Source organism: Bombina bombina, chromosome 2 (genome assembly GCF_027579735.1).
Source record: "Bombina bombina isolate aBomBom1 chromosome 2, aBomBom1.pri, whole genome shotgun sequence".
In the NCBI taxonomy this organism is placed as follows: Eukaryota; Metazoa; Chordata; class Amphibia; order Anura; family Bombinatoridae; genus Bombina; species Bombina bombina.
Genome location: NC_069500.1, coordinates 750,672,976 through 750,694,951, shown reverse-complemented (window position 1 = coordinate 750,694,951; position 21,976 = coordinate 750,672,976). Strand labels below are relative to the sequence as shown.

The 21,976-nt window shown below is 40.0% G+C and overlaps 1 protein-coding gene across 1 annotated transcript in view; it reads right to left on the bottom strand.

Moving 5' to 3' along the window:
- The window catches only part of ODF3L2 (outer dense fiber of sperm tails 3 like 2), a 53,565-nt gene that overhangs the window by 23,953 nt on the left and 7,636 nt on the right, over positions 1–21,976 (bottom strand). The window contains exon 2 of the mRNA XM_053700033.1: positions 3,988–4,092. Coding sequence (XP_053556008.1) covers positions 3,988–4,092 — 105 coding nt within the window. The remainder of the gene's footprint in view (positions 1–3,987; positions 4,093–21,976) is intronic.

Sequence of the window (21,976 nt, the reverse complement as noted above, 5' to 3'; positions counted from 1 at the left end):
AATATTTGTTTACAGGGCCTGCACCCGAACTAATAATTAAGTGGATTTTTGATACCTTCTCCTTAACAGACTCAGTATATTGTGTGTATATATATATATATATATATACAGGGAGTGCAGAATTATTAGGCAAATGAGTATTTTGACCACATCATCCTCTTTATGCATGTTGTCTTACTCCAAGCTGTATAGTCTCGAAAGCCTACTACCAATTAAGCATATTAGGTGATGTGCATCTCTGTAATGAGAAGGGGTGTGGTCTAATGACATCAACACCCTATATCAGGTGTGCATAATTATTAGGCAACTTCCTTTCCTTTGGCAAAATGGGTCAAAAGAAGGACTTGACAGGCTCAGAAAAGTCAAAAATAGTGAGATATCTTGCAGAGGGATGCAGCACTCTTAAAATTGCAAAGCTTCTGAAGCGTGATCATCGAACAATCAAGCGTTTCATTCAAAATAGTCAACAGGGTCGCAAGAAGCGTGTGGAAAAACCAAGGCGCAAAATAACTGCCCATGAACTGAGAAAAGTCAAGCGTGCAGCTGCCAAGATGCCACTTGCCACCAGTTTGGCCATATTTCAGAGCTGCAACATCACTGGAGTGCCCAAAAGCACAAGGTGTGCAATACTCAGAGACATGGCCAAGGTAAGAAAGGCTGAAAGACGACCACCACTGAACAAGACACACAAGCTGAAACGTCAAGACTGGGCCAAGAAATATCTCAAGACTGATTTTTCTAAGGTTTTATGGACTGATGAAATGAGAGTGAGTCTTGATGGGCCAGATGGATGGGCCCGTGGCTGGATTGGTAAAGGGCAGAGAGCTCCAGTCCGACTCAGACGCCAGCAAGGTGGAGGTGGAGTACTGGTTTGGGCTGGTAGCATCAAAGATGAGCTTGTGGGGCCTTTTCGGGTTGAGGATGGAGTCAAGCTCAACTCCCAGTCCTACTGCCAGTTTCTGGAAGACACCTTCTTCAAGCAGTGGTACAGGAAGAAGTCTGCATCCTTCAAGAAAAACATGATTTTCATGCAGGACAATGCTCCATCACACGCGTCCAAGTACTCCACAGTGTGGCTGGCAAGAAAGGGTATAAAAGAAGAAAATCTAATGACATGGCCTCCTTGTTCACCTGATCTGAACCCCATTGAGAACCTGTGGTCCATCATCAAATGTGAGATTTACAAGGAGGGAAAACAGTACACCTCTCTGAACAGTGTCTGGGAGGCTGTGGTTGCTGCTGCACGCAATGTTGATGGTGAACAGATCAAAACACTGACAGAATCCATGGATGGCAGGCTTTTGAGTGTCCTTGCAAAGAAAGGTGGCTATATTGGTCACTGATTTGTTTTTGTTTTGTTTTTGAATGTCAGAAATGTATATTTGTGAATGTTGAGATGTTATATTGGTTTCACTGGTAAAAATAAATAATTGAAATGGGTATATATTTGTTTTTTGTTAAGTTGCCTAATAATTATGCACAGTAATAGTCACCTGCACACACAGATATCCCCCTAAAATAGCTATAACTAAAAACAAACTAAAAACTACTTCCAAAACTATTCAGCTTTGATATTAATGAGTTTTTTGGGTTCATTGAGAACATGGTTGTTGTTCAATAATAAAATTAATCCTCAAAAATACAACTTGCCTAATAATTCTGCACTCCCTGTATATATATATACACACACACACACACATACATATTTAGACATGTATATGTATCTATCTTTATGTTAAAGCCCTTTGCAGCCTTTTTTTCCCTAACACCTGAGACCTCATATCATTGAGTCCTTATAACTTTTTAATGCAATTTTTTAAAAATAATTTGTATTAGTGTTAATATGAGAGTAACTGTACTGTTTATGTATTTTGTGCAATGTTTTTGTCTCTTACAGTTAACCAGAGCTCTGAAGTCGAGCTAACCGACACGCGTTAAATTCAATTACTGTCAATCGAACACGTTTACTTTCAACTCGTAATATGCGTGATATATCCGTCACATGCAAAAAGCCTAAAAATACCCCATATCGCTTGCCCGCTACAGTTAGCGCGCCACTCGTAATCTAGCCCATAGTGAGATAAACATTTCTCAAGGTAAAATTTGCGTTGCTAACATTTTTTGAGGGACGTTTGTCATACTGACGAGATTTCTTAGATCATCTCGTCTGAGCAGAGAACTTTAGATCATTGTGTCCCTAGAGACGGATTACTCATCTCTATGGTCCTTTTTCCAGTATACTACGGTATATTTAGATAAGGGTTTGCACCATAAAGATATCTTTGGGTTAATAGTTAAACTATCATGAATCAGATAGTTTGTGCAATTAACCCTTGCAATTTACTTCTATTATTACATTTGCTTTGTTCTCTTGATATCCTTTGTTAAAGAGTAAAACTAGGTAGGCTGATAGGAGCTTAGAAGCGTTCATGACAGCAGTGTTTGCAGCAATATATTATATTGCTAGAAACATTATTACAAACACTTCTGCCAGAAGGCTACAAATACATGCATGCTCCTGAGCTCACCTAGGATTACTCTTTAACAAAGGATAAACAAAAGAACTTAGCAAAATTGATAATAGAAGTAAATTTGAAAGTGGTTTAAAATGTCAAGCTCTGTCTAATCCATTTAAAGGGGCAGCCTACACTAAAAATGTTATTGTTTAAAAACATAGATAACGCTTTTGCTACCCATTCCCCGGCTTCATAGAACCAACATTGTTATATTAAAATGCTTTACAACATTTAAACCTCTACGTTTGTGCCTGTTTTTAAGCCCCTGCAGGCCGCCTCTTATCTCATGCATTTTTAGTAGCTGCTAATCCATGTGGGCCATATAGATAACAGATTTTGGAGTAGACTGTCCCTTTAAAGGGACAGTCTGCAATATAATTTTTATTGTTTTAAAAGATAGATAATCCCTTTATTACCCATTCACCAGTTTTGCATAACCAACACTGTTATATTATTACACTTTTTATTATGTGATTACCTTGTATCTAAGCATCTTCTGATAGCACCCTGATCACATGACTTTTTATTTATTATCTATGGACTTGCAGTTAGTACTGTGTTGTGCTAAATCTTACATAACTCCTCGGGCGTGAACACAATGTTATCTATATGGCCCACATGAACTAGCATTATCCTGTTGTGAAAAGCTAATAAAAAAGCATGTTATAAGAGGCTGGCTATAGTGGCTTAGAAACAGGCAGAAATGTAGAGGTTTAAATGCTATAAAGTATATTAATATAACAATGTTGGTTGTGCAAAGCTGGGGAATGGGTAGTAAAGGCATTATCTATCTTTTTAAACAATAACAATTTTAGTGCAGTCTGTCCCTTTAAGTTTAATTTTGACGGTACTGTCTCTTTAATAAAGACAACTCTAAGTGTGTCCATTTCCTGTGATTCAATCAGAAAGTTTAAACATGTATATATAATATAAAGATGAACAAATAGAGAAAGGGCTAAATTTTGTTCCAGTCACACAATGGATCACAAAATTGATAAAAGTATACTGGAAATTTTTTAAAATGTAATGCGCTGTCCAATTTATTTAAATTTAACTTTACTGTCCCTTTAAATATAAACAATACTCAATATCATTATGGCTGCCTTCGTTTGATGTTAAATAATTGTGGTTGTAAATATTCTGGACGTAATGTTATGGAAAGGTGTTAGATGTGAGTATAAAAAGGATGCAGACATGCAAAGGGTAAGAGAATATAAGGGAGGATTATAGACAAAATGTAATGAGGGTAGTTCAGAAGAAGCACAAAAGTCAGTAAAGAAACATGTTTTAATTGCAAATAACCAGTAAAAGAAAGGGGTGTTGAAAAAAGTGTAGAAAGAGACGAGACAGATGCAGGGAATTGTCTTGGGAAAAAAAGAAAATTCAGGAAGAAATAAGAGTGAATGGAACAGGCATAGAAGAAGAATACGTTTATTTTAGTCCCCCGGTCTAGCCTGAGGTTGGGGCTCACCAGAATGGCTCCCATGGATGGAATACGCTGGGCTGGAGAATTTGGTGTAATCGTGGCCCACAAAACCCACAGTAGGTGGGAGCTGGTAACGTCCAGGACCTGGACCTGATGGGATTTAAAAAGGGGGAAGAATTGTGGTGAGGGTCATAATCATAGATAAAGACAAATTGGGCAATTAGAGAGATGGACAGCATGGAAGGGACCACAAGGTGACACCATGACATGTCCTTATAACTGTTGCTTACAACTCACCAGTCAGCTTTGCCGAAATGACAGGCAGGTTCCTCTCTGTCTGGCCACCCATCTTGTGAGGTAGTATCTACAAATGTGTCTTGCTTCTCCAATCTAAAGCCTCACTGAGTTGCACTAAATACAAACAGAACGTCTAAGCTGTCCTAAAAGGATTCAGATAGCAGCATCTATATGCACAGTGTGCTCTCCAGGGAATGGCAGTGACAAAAAGGATCCAAATCAGCATTAATCATAAAGGTTAATACATAGAGAGCTGTAAAAGGAAACTAAAATGTTATTGTGCCCCTAAAGGGACTTTGCAGAGACCCAGTAAGTCCCTCTGTCACTTCACAGGTTATAGTCACAGTAATATAACCTGAGGATGTTCTCATCTTGTGTAAACGTATCCCCTGACTGTCTCATCCTCTCCACCCAAACACTCCCCCAGCCCTCCTCATGCTGGTTCCAAGTCACTGGTGCAAGACCATGTCTATTATCTCAATTAGAAGAGAGTTAACCACTTCCCTGTATCATCATACACCTGTAGTTCCACCCATAGCAGGATTATGGTTAGTGCAGCTGACACAAGTAAAAAACAAACAAACAAAAAAAACCCCCATAAATAAATAAAGAATTAATCTGGATGCAAAGCTGACCATACTTTCCAACTGCCCTTCTTTGCCACTATCTTCTGCATTTATTTAATTTTTGAGAGAAAAGAAACATACATTTATGAGAATCAAGCATGTTATAATGTTGAAACTGAGAGTGCTTAATGCAGGAAATGCCATCTTACTGTGCAAGCAGCAAATAAAGCAAGTAATATCAGTAGTACAGATGCCTCATTTTCACCAATTGAAAGGTTAAGAGGTATAGTAATTCTAGCTGAACTGAACAAAGGGGGAAACAAAGTTATGATCCTTTGATCCTCACACTATACTGGAATACTTGACAACTGTTACATTTTCCCAGAACAGCTAATTATCAGTTACTCTGCCCTGCATTATATGGGCTTGGCAAACTTCCTTGCCTGGAGAAGTAAAAAAAGACTTTGTTGGTTTTCTATTGTTTGTGTTTATTTTGGCATCCGATTCTTTTAACATTAGAACAGCAGAATAATAAAATATCTAACTTGGTGAACCAAGATCTGAGTGAGTCTCCTGCAGTCTACAGATTACACTAAATAATAGGTTTGTAGTTTTGTGCATATTTTATGTCATTTTGAGTGTTGTGGAAACTGTTATTGGGTGTGGTTTGTACTGCTGTAACCTGCCTACCTGATTGCTCTGCTGGAAAGTGTCACTGGAAACGTTTTTTACATGTTGATAACTAATTACTGGAACTAAGCTGAAGGGTTAACTTCTTATCAGTCTCTTAGGTAAGCTCAGCAGATCATGTGACTAACTTCTGTCATATTTGTGTACAATTTATGTTGGTTCAAGGTATGTGTAACTTATTTCCATTCTTTAAAACCTACACTCTTGTCTGTCCCATGTGTCCGCCTGTTGTATTTGTTTTTATGTCACTGTACTGTGTCCTAATTGTAATGAGCCACAAGGATACATTTTCAAGTAGAGTTGGCTGATCTATGAAACATTACACTGGACAATCATTTCACTCATCAAGCTTATTGCTCCACTAACTACACTGTCAAAGGTATCCAAACAAAGGCAGAAAAGATCACGGGCGAGATTACATATGCAGCGCAGGCTTCAGCATAACTGCTGAAACCCGTGCGGCCCTGTAATTTCACCTTGCACATCGGCGTATCACATATACGGCGCCGGCAGTTCATAAAGTGCCGTAAGTTGTATAAACTAGCGATGTCCAGAAATGTGCGTAAATACAGTGACTTACAGCACTTAAAGGGACAGTAAACCTTAAAAATAATATTATATAATTCTGCACATAGTGCAGAATTATATAACATTATTTAGGTGCTATAGCCATAAAAGCATTTTTTCTTTTATATTTTGCTAAAATACGGCGCTTTTACAGACCCGCTCTCTGCTCTCTGCTGAGCGGGTCTGTAATATTCAGTCAGCGCATCGGGCCAGCTGTCACAGGAGCGAGCTGCACTTAGTCTTATGGCGCGGTCGGGCCAGGCTGTGGACTATACAGCTGGCCCGATGCGCTGACTGAATATTACAGACCCGCTCAGCAGAGAGCAGAGAGCGGGTCTGTAAAAGCGCCGTATTTTAGCAAAATATAAAAGGAAAAAATGCTTTTATGGCTATAGCACCTAAATAATGTTATATAATTCTGCACTATGTGCAGAATTATATAACATTATTTTTAAGGTTTACTGTCCCTTTAAGAAACTGCCGGCGCATAAGAAAATAAAAAAATATGTCAAATCTCCTGTAAAAGTCTAACACGCCTCCCAAAAATAAACCTGACACGTAAAACACTTATATCCGCTATCACCCCCATATCAGAACTAATAAAGATTGTATTAACTCCTAAACCGACAACCCCCCACAACGCAATATGCCTTATTAAACTATTAACACCAATCCGCCATTCACCCACATCGCGATCTACCTAGTAAAAGTATTAACCCCTAAATCCACCACAACCCCAACATCGCAAACTAATAAATGTATTAACCCCTAATCCTAATCCCCTAATTAACCCACATCGCAAAGTACCTTTTAAAGTCCCCCCAATAATAAAACCCACCACCCACCAAAATAAATAAACCTAACACTAAAAAAACCTTAACTACCCATTTGTATGAGCATTGCCCTTAGCTCTTTTACTGCCCTTAAAAGGGCATTCAGTTCTTTTACAATTGCCCATTAAAACGCTAATCTAAAAAAACAAATTGCATTCCTATTGGCTGATTTGAGTCTTCAAAACAGCCAACAGGATGAAAGCTACTGAAATCCTATAGGCTGTTCAAATCCTGGATGAAGAAAGAAGTGGTCCCCGCTTGGAAGAAGATGTTGGCCGCTTGGAAGAAGACTTCACCGCCTGGAACAGGACCTTCTCCGACGGACTTCAGGAACGGTGAGTACCTATTTGGGGTTAGACTTAGGCTTTTTTTATTTTTGGGGGGTTTATTTTATTTTTTAGATTAGGGATTTATTGGGCACTCCTAAAAAAAAGGGAATGCCATTTTAAGGGCAGTAAAAGAGCTGAATGCCCTTTTAAGGGCAATGCCCATACAAATGCCCCTTTAGGGGCAAGGATTTTTTAGTGTTCGTTTTTTTATTTTGGGGGTTTTGTTGGGTGGTGGGTTTTACTGTTAGAGGGGGGACTCAGTATTTTTTAAGGTAAAAGAACTGTTTAATTTAAGGCAATGCCCTACAAAAGGCCCTTTTAAGGGCTATTGGTAGTTTAGTATTAGATTAGGGGGTGTTTTATTTTGTTTTGTTTTTTTCATAGGGATTAGGTTTAATTTTTTAATTTTTGATAATTTGGTTTATTATTTTATGTAATGTTAGACTTTTTTATTTTTTGTAATCTTAGATTTAATTCTTTTATTTTTAAATAATGTTAGCTTATTTATTTTAATTGTAACTTATCGCCGACATCTACATACAGTTATTAACCCTTAATCTGCCGCCCCAATAACGCCGCCACCTACATACAGTTATTAACCCCTAATCTGCCACCCCCAACATCGACACCACCTACATAAAACGATTAACCCCTAATCTGCCACTCCCGATGTCGCCGCCACTATACTAAAGTTATTAACCCCTAAACCTCTGGCCTCCCACATCACTACCACTAAATAAATCCATTAACCCCTAAACCTAACCCTAACGTAACCCTAAGCCTAACACCCCCTAACTTAAACATAATTAAAATACAGCTAAACTAAAGTTACAAATATTAACTAAATAATAACTGTTTTAAACTAAATACAAACTTACCTGTAAAATAAAACCTAAGCTAGCTACAATATAACTAATAATTATATTGTAGCTAGCTTAGGTTTTATTTTTATTTCACAGGTAAGTTTGTATTTATTTTAACTAGGTAGACTAGTTAGTAAATAGTTATTAACTATTTACTAACTACCTAGTTAAAATAAATACAAACATACCTGTCAAATAAAACCTAACCTGCCTTACACTAAAACATTTAAAAAAATTAAACACTAAAATTATTAAAAATATAAATAACTAAATTACATAAAAAACATAATTTATGCTTACCTGATAAATTCCTTTCTCCTGTAGTGTGGTCAGTCCACGGGTCATCATTACTTCTGGGATATTAACTCCTCCCCAACAGGAAGTGCAAGAGGAACCACCCAGCAGAGCTGCTATATAGCTCCTCCCCTCTACGTCACACCCAGTCATTCGACCGAGAACCAACGAGAAAGGAGAAGCTAAAGGGTGCAGTGGTGACTGGAGTATAATTTAAAAATTTAGACCTGCCATAAAAAACAGGGCGGGGCCGTGGACTGACCACACTACAGGAGAAAGGAATTTATCAGGTAAGCATAAATTATGTTTTCTCCTGTTAAGTGTGGTCAGTCCACGGGTCATCATTACTTCTGGGATACCAATACCAAAGCTAAAGTACACGGATGACGGGAGGGACAGGCAGGATCTTTATACGGAAGGAACCACTGCCTGAAGAACCTTTCTCCCAAAAACAGCCCCGAAGAAGCAAAAGTGTCAAATTTGTAAAATTTGGAAAAGTATGAAGAGAAGACCAAGTTGCAGCCTTGCAAATCTGTTCAACAGAGGCCTCATTTTTAAAGGCCCAAGTGGAAGCCCACAGCTCTAGTAGAATGAGCTGTAATTCTTTCAGGAGGCTGCTGCCCAGCAGTCTCATAAGCTAAACGTATTATGCTACGAAGCCAAAAAGAGAGAGAGGTAGCAGAAGCTTTTTGACCTCTCCTCTGACCAGAATAAACGACAAACAGGGAAGACGTTTGTCGAAAATCTTTAGTTGCCTGTAAATAAAATTTCAGGGCACGGGCTACATCTAGATTGTGTAGAAGCCGTTCCTTCTTCGAAGAAGGATTAGGACACAAAGATGGAACAACAATCTCTTGATTGATATTCCTGTTAGTGACCACCTTAGGTAAGAACCCAGGTTTAGTACGCAGAACTACCTTGTCTGAATGAAAAATCAGATAAGGAGAATCACAATGTAAGGCAGATAACTCAGAGACTCTTCGAGCCGAGGAAATAGCCATCAAAAACAGAACTTTCCAAGATAACAATTAATATCAATGGAATGAAGGGGTTCAAACGGAACACCCTGTAAAACATTAAGAACTAAGTTCAAACTCCATGGTGGAGCAACAGTTTTAACACAGGCTTAATCCTGGCCAAAGCCTGACAAAAAGCCTGAACGTCTGGAACCTCTGAGAGACGTTTGTGTAAAAGAATGGACAGAGCTGAAATCTGTCCCTTTAAGGAACTAGCGGATAAACCCTTTTCTAAACCTTCTTGTAGAAAAGACAATATCCTAGGAATCCTAACCTTACTCCATGAGTAACTTTTGGATTCGCTACCAATACAAGTATTTTACGCCATATTTTATGGTAAAATCTTTCTGGTAACAGGCTTTCTAGCCTGTATTAAGGTATCAATTACTTGACATCGGAAAACCACGTTTTGATAAAATCAAGCGTTCAATTTCCAAGCAGTCAGCTTCAGAGATAATTAGAATTTTGATGTTTGTAAGGGACACTGGATCAGAAGGTCCTGTCTCAGAGGCAGAGACCAAGGTGGACAGGATGGAATGTCCACTAGATCTGCATACCAAGTCCTGCGTGGCCACGCAGGCGCTATTAGAATCACCGATGCTCTCTCCTGTTTGATTCTGGCAATCAATTCGATGGAAGCATCGGGAAGGGTGGAAAAACATAAGCCATCCCGAAGGTCCAAGGTGCTGTCAAAGCATCTATCAGGGACTGCTCCCGATCCCTGGATCTGGACCCGTAACAAGGAAGCTTGGCGTTCTGTCGAGGACGCCATGAGGATCTATCTCTGGTTTGCCCCAACGTCGAAGTATTTGGGCAAAGACATCCGGATGAAGTTCCCACTCCCCCGGATGAAAAGTCTGACGACTTAGGAAATCCGCCTCCCAGTTCTCCACTCCCGGGATGTGGATTGCTGACAGGTGGCAAGAGTGAGATTCTGCCCAGCGAATTATCTTTGATACTTCCATCATCGCTAGGGGAGCTTCTTGTCCCTCCTTGATGGTTGATGTAAGCTACAGTCGTGATGTTTGTCCGACTGAAACCTGATGAACGCCCGCAGTTGTTAACTGGGGGCCAAGCCAGAAGGGCATTGAGAACTGCTCTCAATTCCAGAATGTTTATTGGCGAGGAGACTCTCTTCCTGAGTCAATGATCCCTGAGCCTTCAGAGAATTCCAGACAGCGCCCCATCCTAGTAGGCTGGCGGGTCTGTTGTTTACAATTGTCCAATCTGGCCTGCTGAATGCATCCCCCCTGGACAGATGTGGCCGAGAAAGCCACCATAGAAGAGAATTTCTGGTCTCTAGATCCAGATTCAGAGTAGGGGACAAATCTGAGTAATCCCCATTCACTTGAACTTAGCATGCACATTGCCAGCTGTCTGAGATGTAGGCGCGCAAAGGGTACTATTCCATTGCCGCTACCATTAAGCCGATCACCTCCATGCATTTGAGCCACTGACGGGTGTTGAATGGAATGAAGGACACGGCATGCATTTTGAAGCTTTGTTAACCTGTCTTCTGTCAGGTAGATCTTCATTTCTACAGAATCTATAAGAGTCCCCCAAGAAGGGAACTCTTGTGAGTGGAAAGAGAGAACTCTTCTTTTCGTTCACCTTCCATCCATGCGACCTAGAAATGCCAGAGAACTAACTCTGTATGAGACTTGGCAGTTTGAAAGCTTGAAGCTTGTATCAGAATGTAGTCTAGGTACGGAGCTACCGAAATTCCTCGCGGTCTAGCACCGCCAGAAGAGCACCCAGAACCTTTGTGAAGATTCTTGGAGCCGTAGCCAATCCAAATGGAAGAGCTACAAACTGGTATGCCTGTCTAGGAAGGCAAACCTTAGAATACCGGAAGGAAATGATCTTTGTGGAATCGGTATGTGAAGGTAAGCATCCTTTAAATCCACTGTGGTCATGTACTGACCCTTTGGATCATGGGTAGGATTGTCGCGAATAGTTTCCATTTTGGAACGATGGAACTCTTAGTGAATTTGTTTAGGATCTTTAAATCCAAGATTGGCCTGAAGGTTTCCTCTTTTTTTGGGAACCACAAACAGATTTAGTAAAACCCCTGTCCGTGTTCCGACCGCGGAACCGATGGATCACTCCCATTAGTAAAAGTACTTGTACACAGCGTAAAAACGCCTCTTTCTTTATTTGGGTTTGTTGAAATCTCCCTTTGGGGGAGAGGATTTGAGTCCAGAAGATATCCCTGAGATATGATCTCTAACGCCCAGGGATCCTGGACATCTCTTGCCCAAGCCTGGGCGAAGAGAGAAAGTCTGCCCCCCACTAGACCCGTTCCCGGATCGGGGGCCCTCAATTCATGCTGTCTTAGGGGCAGCAGCAGGTTTTCTGGCCTGCTTGCCCTTGTTCCAGGACTGGTTAGGTCTCCAGCCTTGTCTGTAGAGAGCAACAGCTCCTTCCTGTTTTGGTGCAGAGGAAGTTGATGCTGCTCCTGCCTTGAAATTACGAAAGGAACGAAAATTAGACTGTCTAGCCTTAGGTTTGGCTCTGTCTTGAGGTAGGGCATGGCCTTTACCTCCTGTAATGTCAGCGATAATTTCTTTCAAACCGGGCCCGAATAAGGTCTGCCCTTTGAAAGGTATGTTAAGTAATTTAGATTTAGAAGTAACGTCAGCTGACCAGGATTTTAGCCACAGTGCTCTGCGTGCCTGAATGGCGAATCCGGAATTTTTAGCCGTAAGTTTGGTTAAATGTACTACGGCATCTGAAACAAATGAATTCAGCTAGCTTAAGTGTTTTAAGGCTTGTTTGAAAATCTCATCTATAGTTATTGAGTCAAGATTCTCTTCCAGGGACTCGACCAAAAAGCGTCCGCGGGCCGTGACAGACGCGATACATGCAAGGGGTTTGCAATATAAAACCCTTGTTGAACAAACATTTTCTTAAGGTAACCCTCTAAATTTTTATCCATTGGATCTGAAAGGCCACAGCTATCCTCCACCGGGATAGTGGTACGCTTAGCCAGAGTAGAAACCGCTCCCTCCACCTTAGGGGACCGTCTGCCATAAGTCCCGTGTGGTGGCGTCTATTGGAAACATTTTCCTAAATACAGGAGGGGGGGAAAAGGGTACACCCGGGCCTATCCCACTCCTTAGTAATTATCTCTGTAAGCCTCTTAGGTATAGGAAATACATCAGTACTCGCCGGTACCGCATAGTATCTATCCAGCCTACATAATTTCTCTGGGATTGCAACAGTGTTACAATCATTCAGAGCTGCTAAAACCTCCCCTAACAGTACACGGAGGTTTTCGAGCTTAAACTTAAAATTAGAAATGTCTGAATCCACTCTATTGGGATCAGAACCGTCACCTGCAGATTGAAGCTCTCCGTCCTCATGTTCTGCATACTGTGACGCAGTATCTGACATGGCCCTATTATTATTAGCGCACTCTGTTCTCACCCCAGAGTGATCACGCTTACCTCTAAGTTCTGGTAATTTAGACAAAACTTCAGTCATAACATTAGCCATGTCCTGTAATGTGATTTGTAATGGCCGCCCTGATGTACTTGGCGCTACAATATCACGCACCTCCCGAGCCGGAGATGCAGGTACTGACACGTGAGGCGAGTTAGTCGGCATAACTCTCCCCTCGTTGTTTGGTGAATGATGTTCAATTTGTACAGATTGACTTTTATTTAAAGTAGCATCAATGCAATTAGTACATAAATTTCTATTGGGCTCCACTTTGGCTTTAGCACATATAGCACAGAGATATTCCTCTGAGTCAGACATGTTTAACACACTAGCAATTAAACTAGCAAACTTGGAAATACTTTACAACTCAATTTACAATAATTTGAAAAACGTACTGTGCCTTTAAGAAGCACAGAAAAAAAGTTATGACAGTTGAGTAACAATAAACCGGAGAAACTATAACATCAAATTCTTTCCGGTAAAAACACAATTTTAGCAAAGGATTGCCCCCATTAGTAATGGATAACTAACCCTTAAATAGCAGAAAAAATGTACAGAATATAAACGTTTTTTATCACAGTCAAAGCACAATCTCACAGGTCTGCTGTGAGTGATTACCTCCCTCAAAATAACTTTTGAAGACCCCTGAGCTCTGTAGAGACGAACCGGATCACGCAGGGAAGAAAACAGACTTGTGACTGAATTTTCTGATGCGTAGCAAAAGCGCCAAAATAGGCCCCTCCCCCTCACACACAACAGTGAGGGAGATCAGTAAACTGTCTTAAGTTAAATAAAACGACCGCCAAGTGGAAAAAACAGTGCCCAAAACAATTTTTCACCCAGTACCTCAGATTAAACGATTTAACATGCCAGCAAAACGTTTAACATAAAATAAATGAAATGTCATTAGAAAGCCTTTGCTAGTCGTTCCCACTGCAAGCTAGGCTAAAAGTCTTATGCATACAGTATTATCCCAGAGAAGTGCCATTCCCCAGAATACTGAAGTGTAAATATACATACATGACAGCCTGATACCAGTTGCTACTACTGCATTTAAGGCTGAACTTATATTATATCGGTAATGGCAGTATTTTCTCAGTCAATTCCATTCCTAGAAAATAATATGCTGCTACATACCTCTTTGCAGGTTAACCTGCCCACTGTCCCCTGATCTGAAGTTTACCTCACTCCTCAGATGGCCGAGAACAGCAAGATGATCTTAACTACGCCGGCTAAAATCATACAAAAACCCAGGTAGATTCTTCTTCAAATTCTACCTGAGAGTGAACAACACACTCCGGTGCTGTTTTAAAATAACAAACTTTTGATTGAAGATATAAAAACTAAGTATAATCACCACAGTCCTCTCACACATCCTATCTATTAGTTGGGTGCAAGAGAATGACTGGGTGTGACGTAGAGGGGAGGAGCTATATAGCAGCTCTGCTGGGTGGTTCCTCTTGCACTTCCTGTTGGGGAGGAGTTAATATCCCAGAAGTAATGATGACCCGTGGACTGACCACACTTAACAGGAGAAAAACAAACACTAAATTAAAAAAACGAAGAAACAAATTATCAAAAATAAAAAATAATTACACCTAAGCTAATATAGCCCTATCAAAATAAAAAAGCCCCCCCAAAATAAAAAAAAACCTAGCCTACAGAAAACTACCAATGGCCCTTAAAAGGGCCTTTTGTGGGGCATTGCCCAAAAGACAACAGCTATTTTACCTGTAAAAAAAATACAAACACCACCCAACAGTAAAACACACCACCCCCACAACCAACACCCCCAAATAAAATAACTATCTAAAAAAAACTAAGCTCACCATTGCCCTGAAAAGGGCATTTGTATAGGCATTGCTCTTAAAAGGGTATTTAGCTCTTTTACATGCCCAGACCCTAAACTAAAAATATAACCCACCCAAAAAACTTAACACTAACCCCCAACGATCCACTTACAGTTCTTGAAGTCCCGCTTGAAGGATCCATCCAGCCGGCGAAGTCCTCATCCAGGTGGCAAGAAGTATTTATTCAGACGGCATCTTCCAATCAGCCAATAGGATGAGAGCTCAATCCTATTGGCCGATTGGAACAGCCAATAGGATTATAGCAGCTCTAATCCTATTGGCTGATTGGAACAGCCAATAGGATTTTAGCAGCCCTAATCCTATTGGCTGATTGAAATCTTTCAGCTAATAGGAATGCAAGGGACGCCATCTTGGATGACGTCACTTGCATTGAAGAGGATGCTCCGCGCCGGATGTCTTCAGGATGCACCCGCTCCGTGACGGATGGATGAAGATAGAAGATGCCGTCTGGATGAAGACTTCTTGCAGCCTGGATGAATGAGGACTTCGCCAGCTGGATGAAGATGGAAGAGGCCGTCTGGATGAAGACTTCTTGCCGCATGGATGAGGACTTCGCCGGCTGGATGGATCCTTCAATCGGGACTTCAAGAACTGTAAGTGGATCGTCTGGGGTTAGTGTTAGGTTTTTTAAAGGGTATTTTGGGTGGGTTTTATTTTTAGTTTAGGGTCTGGGCATGTAAAAGAGCTAAATGCCCTTTTAAGGGCAATGCCCATATAAATGCCCTTTTCAGGGCAATGGGGAGCTTAGGTTTTTTTTTAGATAGTTATTTTATTTTGGGGGGGTTGGTTGTGGGGGTGGTGGGTTTTACTGTTGGGGGGGTGTTTGTATTTTTCTTACAGGTAAAAGAGCTGATATCTTTGGTGCAATGCCCCACAAAAGGCCCTTTTAAGGGCCATTGGTAGTTTATTGTATGCTAGGTTTTTATTTGGGGGGTGCTTTTTTATTTTGATAGGGCTATTAGATAAGGTGTAATTCTTTTTTATTTTTGATCATTTGTTTCTTATTTTTCGTAATTTAGTGTTTGTTTTTTTTGTAATTTAGTTTCTTTTGTAATTAGATAATTTTTGTAATTTTTAGAGTAGTGATAGGATTTTTTTAATGTGTAGTTTAGTTTAATTTAATTGGTAGTTAGTTTAATTGTAGTTTAATAATTATCTTAGTTTAATTGTTAGTTTAAAATTAATTTATTTAATATTAAAGGTGAGTTTTAATTTAATATAAGATAGGGAAATTGTTATTTTAATATAAAGTTAGGGGGGCATTATGTTTAGGGGGTTAACAGTTAGTTTAGTATATTTCGTTGTGGGGGGTTTGCGGTTTAGGGTTTAATAGGTTTATTATAGCGGCAGTGTGGGCGGACAGCAGATTAGGGGTTAATTATATTTAAATTGTGTTTGTGATGCGGAAGGGCGGCAGTTTAGGGGTTAATAGGTTTATTATAGCGGCTGTGTGGGCGGACGGCAGATTAGAGGTTAATTATATTTAAATAGTGTTTGCGATGTTGGAGGGCGGCGGTTTATGGGTTAATAGGTTTATTATAGTGGCGACGATGTCGGAGTGTGGCGGAATAGGGGTTAATACATTTTAAGTAGTGTTGGCGATGTCCGGAGCGGCAGATTAGGGGTTAATAAATTTATTGTATGTTTGCAATGCGGGGAGCGCCTTGGTGTAGGGGTTAATAGGTAGTTTATGGGTGTTAGTGTACTTTTTAACACTTTTATGAGTTTCATGGTACAGCTTTGTAACGTAAAACTCATAACTACTGACTTTAGATGGTGGTACGGATCTTGTGGTTATAGTGGGGTGTACCGCTCACTTTTTGGCCTCCCAGGCAAACTCGTAATACCGGCGCTATGGGAGGTCCCATTGAAAAAGGACTTTTTTAAAAGTGTGGTACTGACTTTGCGTGACAGGCTAAAAGGTTTGCGGTACACCTATACCGGACAAGACTTGTAATAGCAGCGTTAGGGGAAAATGAAGCGTTATGGGCCCATACGATGCTATTTGACTTATAACGCAAAACTCATAATCTAACTGTTTTGTTATTTGTTTTGTTATGTAAGGTTCCAGCAAATTAATAGAATAATAAGGACAGTTTTTGTGTATCTGAGTTATGTTATATATGTGGAGGGGTATATGACTCTGAGCAGGGATCAGCTATGCATGTAAGTATTCTTCCCACAGGAAACAAATGGAGTGATAATCATTTTTTTGTTTAGTTGTTGCAAAGTGGTATGTTTCCAATTGCAACGTATGAGATACTGTATGTTTCCAAGTCTGGATTGTGGAGAGTTATAGTCTCTTCCAATGAAGGGGTATTTATTTTTTTTGTTGAGTTGATCATATTTTTAATAATGTGAGTCTCAATTGCATGGAACTTTGGGGGAAAATATTAAAAAGAAAGGCCCAGGTAAAGCATGTTAGACTACATTTTAGAAATGATCAAGCTTTATTTAGACGGTCCCATATTTATGTCAGCACATTTAATAGGTTAATGCTTATGAAGTAATACTAGGATCAGATGATGTCTCTCTCCTGGGCTGGATAACATACAATTCCCATTGACCTTAATACTATCTAAGTTGCTCTTTGTGTTACTCCTATATTTAGATGAGTTTAATTGCCCCATTCATACCTGCACAAATGTACATATTAAGCCCACTATATCTGTTTACATGCTATATCTCATCTATGGTTTATGTTGTATCTAGCTGGGCGGTTTATATAATATATATATAGAAATAAAGCGGATTGTTGTGTGGTAGCCTCCTAAGTAAGTTGCTATGTATTAAATCTGATGGGAGTCTATGTAATGCAGTCCCCTATACCTACCTTATGCTCTAGCTTAAACCTTCTAGCACACACATATCCCAGTGTTGTGAACTATATTAGTATAAGAGAAAGTTAGGGATAGCAGGCCATCCACTGACAGTACAATGTAGGAGCTAATATTCCTATCTAAGGGGTGATTTTTCTTACATTTAATAATAGCTCTCAAGGATTACAGCTCTATAATTTCAGCTACGAGTATAGCAATTTGATATTACTTTAATCCTAAAGTGGATTGTGTCTGAACCAAAACTCTGGACATATTGCAACTTGTTGCCTGCATATTCACATACGTTTTTACACTATAATTCGGCTTATATCCCTCTTTGCTACTTCATCTCTCATAGTACTACCTTACCACCCTTGCCCCCCCCCCCCCCTAGTTACTGCTTACCAGGTAAGCATAGGAAAATGCATCCTACAAAATTACTACTTTTTCCTGTTTTCCCCACAATCCCCTTCAGTTCAGGATAAAGTCTTATGGGCCCATGAGCGGCCCTTGCATACTTTCTGGGATTTACATTTCACTAGCGGCCAATCCTAAATTAGAAGGGGACATATAGTCCTATATATAAAATATTTAACCAAAAAAAAATGAGAAATCTCCATGTAAGGTCACTTTCATTACATAAAATATTTTATCCCGGGTTTTCCTTATACTATAGAATTTTATATTATCATACTACAACCTGCATAGGATTTCATTTATTGTACCTTTTCTGCTATTTTGTGCCTTTTAATGTATGATATTCCGGAATATTACTTGTTTGTATTTTCAAAATTCCTCAATAAAAAATATTAAAAAAAAGGCCCAAATAGTGAAGGGAAGGGAGACTTGTATGATTTTTTTCTATTTCAACTTTGATTAGTTCCCCAATATCATTTAGCAACTGGACATGAATCACCATATATTGCGTATGGGATCAGGATCGAAACAGAAATTACATGATGTAGGGCGTGTTGGTGTATAATACCACCTGCTTAGTGGTTTTGCTTATGTGTGTAGGAATTTGCTTATGTATGAGAGAAAGTATACCCTTGTTGGGCATGGACCGCTGCTCCCATAACCCTGTCCGCCTGCTCATAAAGAGGCGGACAGGATATCGCCGGAATTCAACCCGATCGAGTACCTTCAAGTTGAATGACACCCCTGCTGGCGGCCGTTGCACCAGCAGCTCACAAGGAGCTGCTGGTGCAATGCTGAATACGGAGGAGCGTATTGCTCTCTGCATTCAGCGATGTCTGTCGAGACCTGATCCGCAGTGACGGATCATGTCCGACAGACAGATGATAAATAGGCCTCAAAGTTTCAAAGCTTGTGAGAGGGCGGGTTTAGAGATACTCTATGGGTGAGATTAAGAGAAAGTGTTTCAGCTGAGAAAAGTAAACCAGTTTTGGATCTAGGTCCAAGTAAGGGGTAGCGATTTCGTGGGGTATTGGTAGTTTTTTTTTTTAATATTCTTATCCAGAGACGGAATGTCTCTCTTGTAATAGAAATGGAGGTGGGGGGGAAGGTATCTATGTATTAGGAGGGATCCAGCACTAGATTCTGTTCCAGTAGCACCTATTCTTTAGTGGTGGCATTGTTTGTACCAATCTTACTATCCTGGCAAGAAAAGGCAGCTAAGCGATAATGTTGTAGGTTAGGTGCGCCAATTCCACCCAACTATTTAGACAGTACAAAGTATTGGTGGCAATACGAGGCCTTTTGTGTACCATATAAATTAATTCAAAAGCATTTTTTAAGTTGAAATATCATTCGCTCAGGAAGAGGGATGGGAAGTGTTTGAAAAAAATATATTAATTTTGTGGAGTACCATCATTTTGATGGCATTTATCTTGCCATACCATGAAAGATGTTTAACTGTCCAGGATTGTAGGATTGAGCTAGTGTCGATTTTTTAGGGTCATGAAATTCAGGGATAAGATATCTTGGAGATTGGGCGAGATGTGAACCCCTAAATATTTATTTGCCTTATTTTGGGTACGAAAATGAAATTGTTGCTGAATGTTTTCTAATGAAGTGTTTGTTAGCGCAATGCCCAGAAGTTCAGATTTTTGACATATTAATATTAAAATTTGAGTAGAGGGCCGTATGGTGAGCAATGTTGAGATTAAGGAAGGGACAGATTTGTTGAGATCTGTCAGGGTCATGAAAATGTTATCTGCATAGAGGTTGATTTTATATTCAGTTTGTCCTATTTGAATTCCAAGGATATCCGGATGGTTTCTAATGGACGTGGCGAGAATCTCCATAGCCAGAACAATTGCGGTGAGAGGGGACAGCCCTGTCTCGTACTATAGTGATCTGAAAGGGGGTGGGATACAGAATCATTTAATCTAGATATTGCTTATTTGAAATGTGTTTCCTGTAGAAAAAGGATATCCACTTGTCGCTTTGCTAAATCTGAAAGTGCTTTAGATCTTTTGAGAGGGGAATTTAGGCCCTTGGCATTCTGTGTTAATAGGGTAAGGTGTCTAGTAGTGCTTTGTTTAGCATGAAACATGAGAGTCATATGAGTGTGAGTTAGGTGTCAGGAATGATGCATACATAATGGTACTAATTGAGAAGCAACAACAAACTTTGAACCATTTTCTGCAAAGAACATATTGATACAATCAAACAATGAGATAACAAGAATATAAAACATGAAACGTAAATATAACTAGTCAAACAAATCTTTCTTCCTAATACAGGGAATAATGAGAGAATTTTAGAAAGGGTCGGTACTGCAGGCCCTATAATTATATCTAGTTGAAAAGTGATTAATCTTACCAAGTCTTAGAATAACATCTATGGAGATATCATAGAAGGGGGATAGCCATAACACACTCAAAAATACTAGTGCAGGGTGAAGGATAAAGTTACTAGTATTATTTTTGTTACTAGTACTGAGGGGTAGATGTAATGAGCTATCAATATAAGGAGGGATACATCTTACATAGGTAGGCTCGTAGAATATGTTCATACAAGTGTCTGCAACCTCTAGGTGTTATGGCGAGGAAGTTGAGGTGGAAAGGCTAAGGGTTTTGTCCTTTTGGATGTTGCAGAGTTATTCTTTTTGGAGAATACTGTACGCCACGAGGATGTTGCCTCATTCAGTCTCGTGGCAGATGAGGGTGTAGAGACATTCAGATTTCTGCAATCTGATGGAGGATTGATGCCTAATGATGTGCAGTATCAGTTTTGCATTGTTTCTTATAACCGATATTTGCGTAGGGGAATCCCCACCTGTATGGGATTTTCTTGATTCTGAGTAGGGTTATAAGTGGACCAAATTTCTTTTCTTCTTTGCAAGGTTTGAAATGATAAGTCCTGCAAGACATTTCCCCTAAAACGGATTGGTTGCTTTTTGCGTTATTGGTTCAACAGCATTTCCTTTTCTAAAAAGTTCTTGAATCTTATAATGATGTCTCTAGGTGGGGCTGTGTCCGGAGGTTTGGGTCTAAGTGATCTATGTGCTCTGACCAATTAGATATCCGTTGTATGTGATGTGTTCTTTTATATGCTGAAACAACCGTTTGGAGGGTATACCGAAAAGTCACGGGGTAGAACTGCTTCAGGGACGCCGCAATTTTTTTACATTTTTCCGCCTGCTGCGGTTCTCTAAATCCTCCAGTTTTTTCTTCGAGAGTGGTATATAACATCTTGTTGAGAGGTGAATTTGTTCGGTCAGGGTGTGGACCTCTTCTTTCAGTGTATCATGGTTGTTTCTCTAGAGATTCAACTTGAAACCCCAAGGTGGTGAATGTTCTTGCTTCATATCTCCCAATTCTTCTCTAATGCAGGTGCGCACTATGTCTGCAATATCCTGCTAAGAAGGTAGGTTGTGTAGTAGTAGGAAGTTGACATTTGTGAATCAACAGATTGTGCCTTTAAAACGCCATTTGAATGGGGTTCTGAAAGAGATGGTTTGTCTTGGGTATTTTTGGTAGTAGATGTCTCTTGCGGGTCAGGTAAGTGTAAGAAAGAGGACATTGTAGATTTTTTATCGCCGTCTGCTTAGATAGCTTGTTTTGTTTAGCCGTACTTCTTGTTGCAATTAATATGGTAGGAAATGGCGAAGTTGTCTTAGAAGAAGTTCTGTCGCCAAGGGTTTTGCTTGCAGTGGCGTGCAGGGTCAGTGGGTAAGAGAGACAAAATATAAGTGACCTTTGGTGTATTGTACTTATCAGGAAGGATTATTATGTCTCTCTCCTTAACAGTGGGACTATGTGCCTGAAGCTGGCAGAGGAAATCCTTATCAGGGTGTAGTTGTATCTGCCACTAATAACTAGCTGGTTAAGATGCCAGCAAGTAGATTCAGTTCTTGTGCATGTTCTCTATCCTCTGTGCTCTTATTGAGGCGTTATGGAGACTGCACTGATGCGGTGGTATGGGTGGTGGGAGCTGCAGGCCTTGTAATGAGAGCATGTAGTTCTTACCGCTTTCAC